Source organism: Colobus angolensis, unplaced genomic scaffold (genome assembly GCF_000951035.1).
Source record: "Colobus angolensis palliatus isolate OR3802 unplaced genomic scaffold, Cang.pa_1.0 Scaffold133, whole genome shotgun sequence".
Lineage (NCBI taxonomy): Eukaryota > Metazoa > Chordata > Mammalia > Primates > Cercopithecidae > Colobus > Colobus angolensis.
The window spans coordinates 452,351-453,537 of record NW_012114411.1 but is presented as its reverse complement, the minus strand read 5'-3'; the positions used below and the strand labels follow the sequence as shown (position 1 = coordinate 453,537).

General features: G+C 41.5%; 1 protein-coding gene across 1 annotated transcript in view; it reads left to right on the top strand.

Moving 5' to 3' along the window:
- Window positions 1–841, top strand: part of UPF2 (UPF2 regulator of nonsense transcripts homolog (yeast)) — a 141,209-nt gene extending 140,368 nt beyond the window's left edge. The window contains exon 21 of the mRNA XM_011934286.1: window positions 717–841. Within this exon, the coding sequence (XP_011789676.1) occupies window positions 717–841 (125 nt within the window). The remainder of the gene's footprint in view (window positions 1–716) is intronic.
- Window positions 842–1,187: the final 346 nt, after the last annotated feature.

The window sequence follows — 1,187 nt, the reverse complement described above, 5'->3', positions numbered from 1 at the left end:
TTATGCCATTCTCCTGCCTCAGCCTCCCGAGTAGCTGGGACTACAGGCACCTGCCACCTCGCCCGGCTAGTTTTTTGTATTTTTAATAGAGACAGGGTTTCACCGTGTTAGCCAGGATGGTCTCGATGGTCTCGATCTCCTGACCTCGTGATCCACCCGTCTCGGCCTCCCAAAGTGCTGGGATTACAGGCTTGAGCCACCGTGCCCGGCCTCCAACATTCTTAATGATAGTAGCTAACACTGAGTGCTTACTCTTTGGCCAGACACTGTTTTATGTACTTTTTCAAAATGTATAATCCTCATAACAATTCTTTGAGATAAGTGTTGTTGTTATCTTCATTTTACATTGAGGGAAATTGAACCTAAAGTCCCACAGCTAGAAAGTGACAGAGCTGGGATATTAACCAGTAGTCTTGCTCTACACACGATGTTCTTAGCTATTGCAATGCAGTGCCTCTTAGACTTTTTTACTGCTTCATAAGATAGCTATGTGGTGGCCAAATTCACAGTAAAGGGAACATTGAGTATTAAAAGAGTCTCATCTCTTGATAATGCTCTTTCAAAACTTCTTAATCATTTTCGTATAATGGCTATTTTTCTTTAGTCAGCTCCCTGACAGGACTAATAAACTTAATCTCCCCAACATTTCATTCACTCTGTAGGAGGAGTACATTTCTAAGAGTTAACAGCATTTTCTTTTTTGCTCCTAATTACAGAAATGTTGCAGTCTCTTGCACAACGCCCAGCTCCAGCAAACACCAATCGTGAGAGGCGGCCTCGCTACCAACATCCGAAGGGAGCACCTAATGCAGATCTAATCTTTAAGACTGGTGGGAGGTAAAGCAGTCATTACTTCTTCCTTAGCTGTTTTTCATCATGTCCTTAAGAATAAATTAGAGAATTCTGGATTATATTTTGGCTAAGGCTTGATTATTAGCAAAATAGAAAAGTCTTTGAAGTGTAGATATTTGAGGGGAAAAAACCTGCTCTATACTGTAGTTATGGCTGTTCTGTTTTGTTTTTTTTGTTTTGTTTTGTTTTTTTGTTTTTAATTATTTTTTGAGACAAGGTCTTGCTCTGTTGCCCAGGCTGAAGTACAGTGACACAATTACAACTCACTACAGCCTCACCCTCCTGGGCTCAAGTGATCCTCCCACCTCAGCCTCCCAAGTAGCTGGGACTATAGG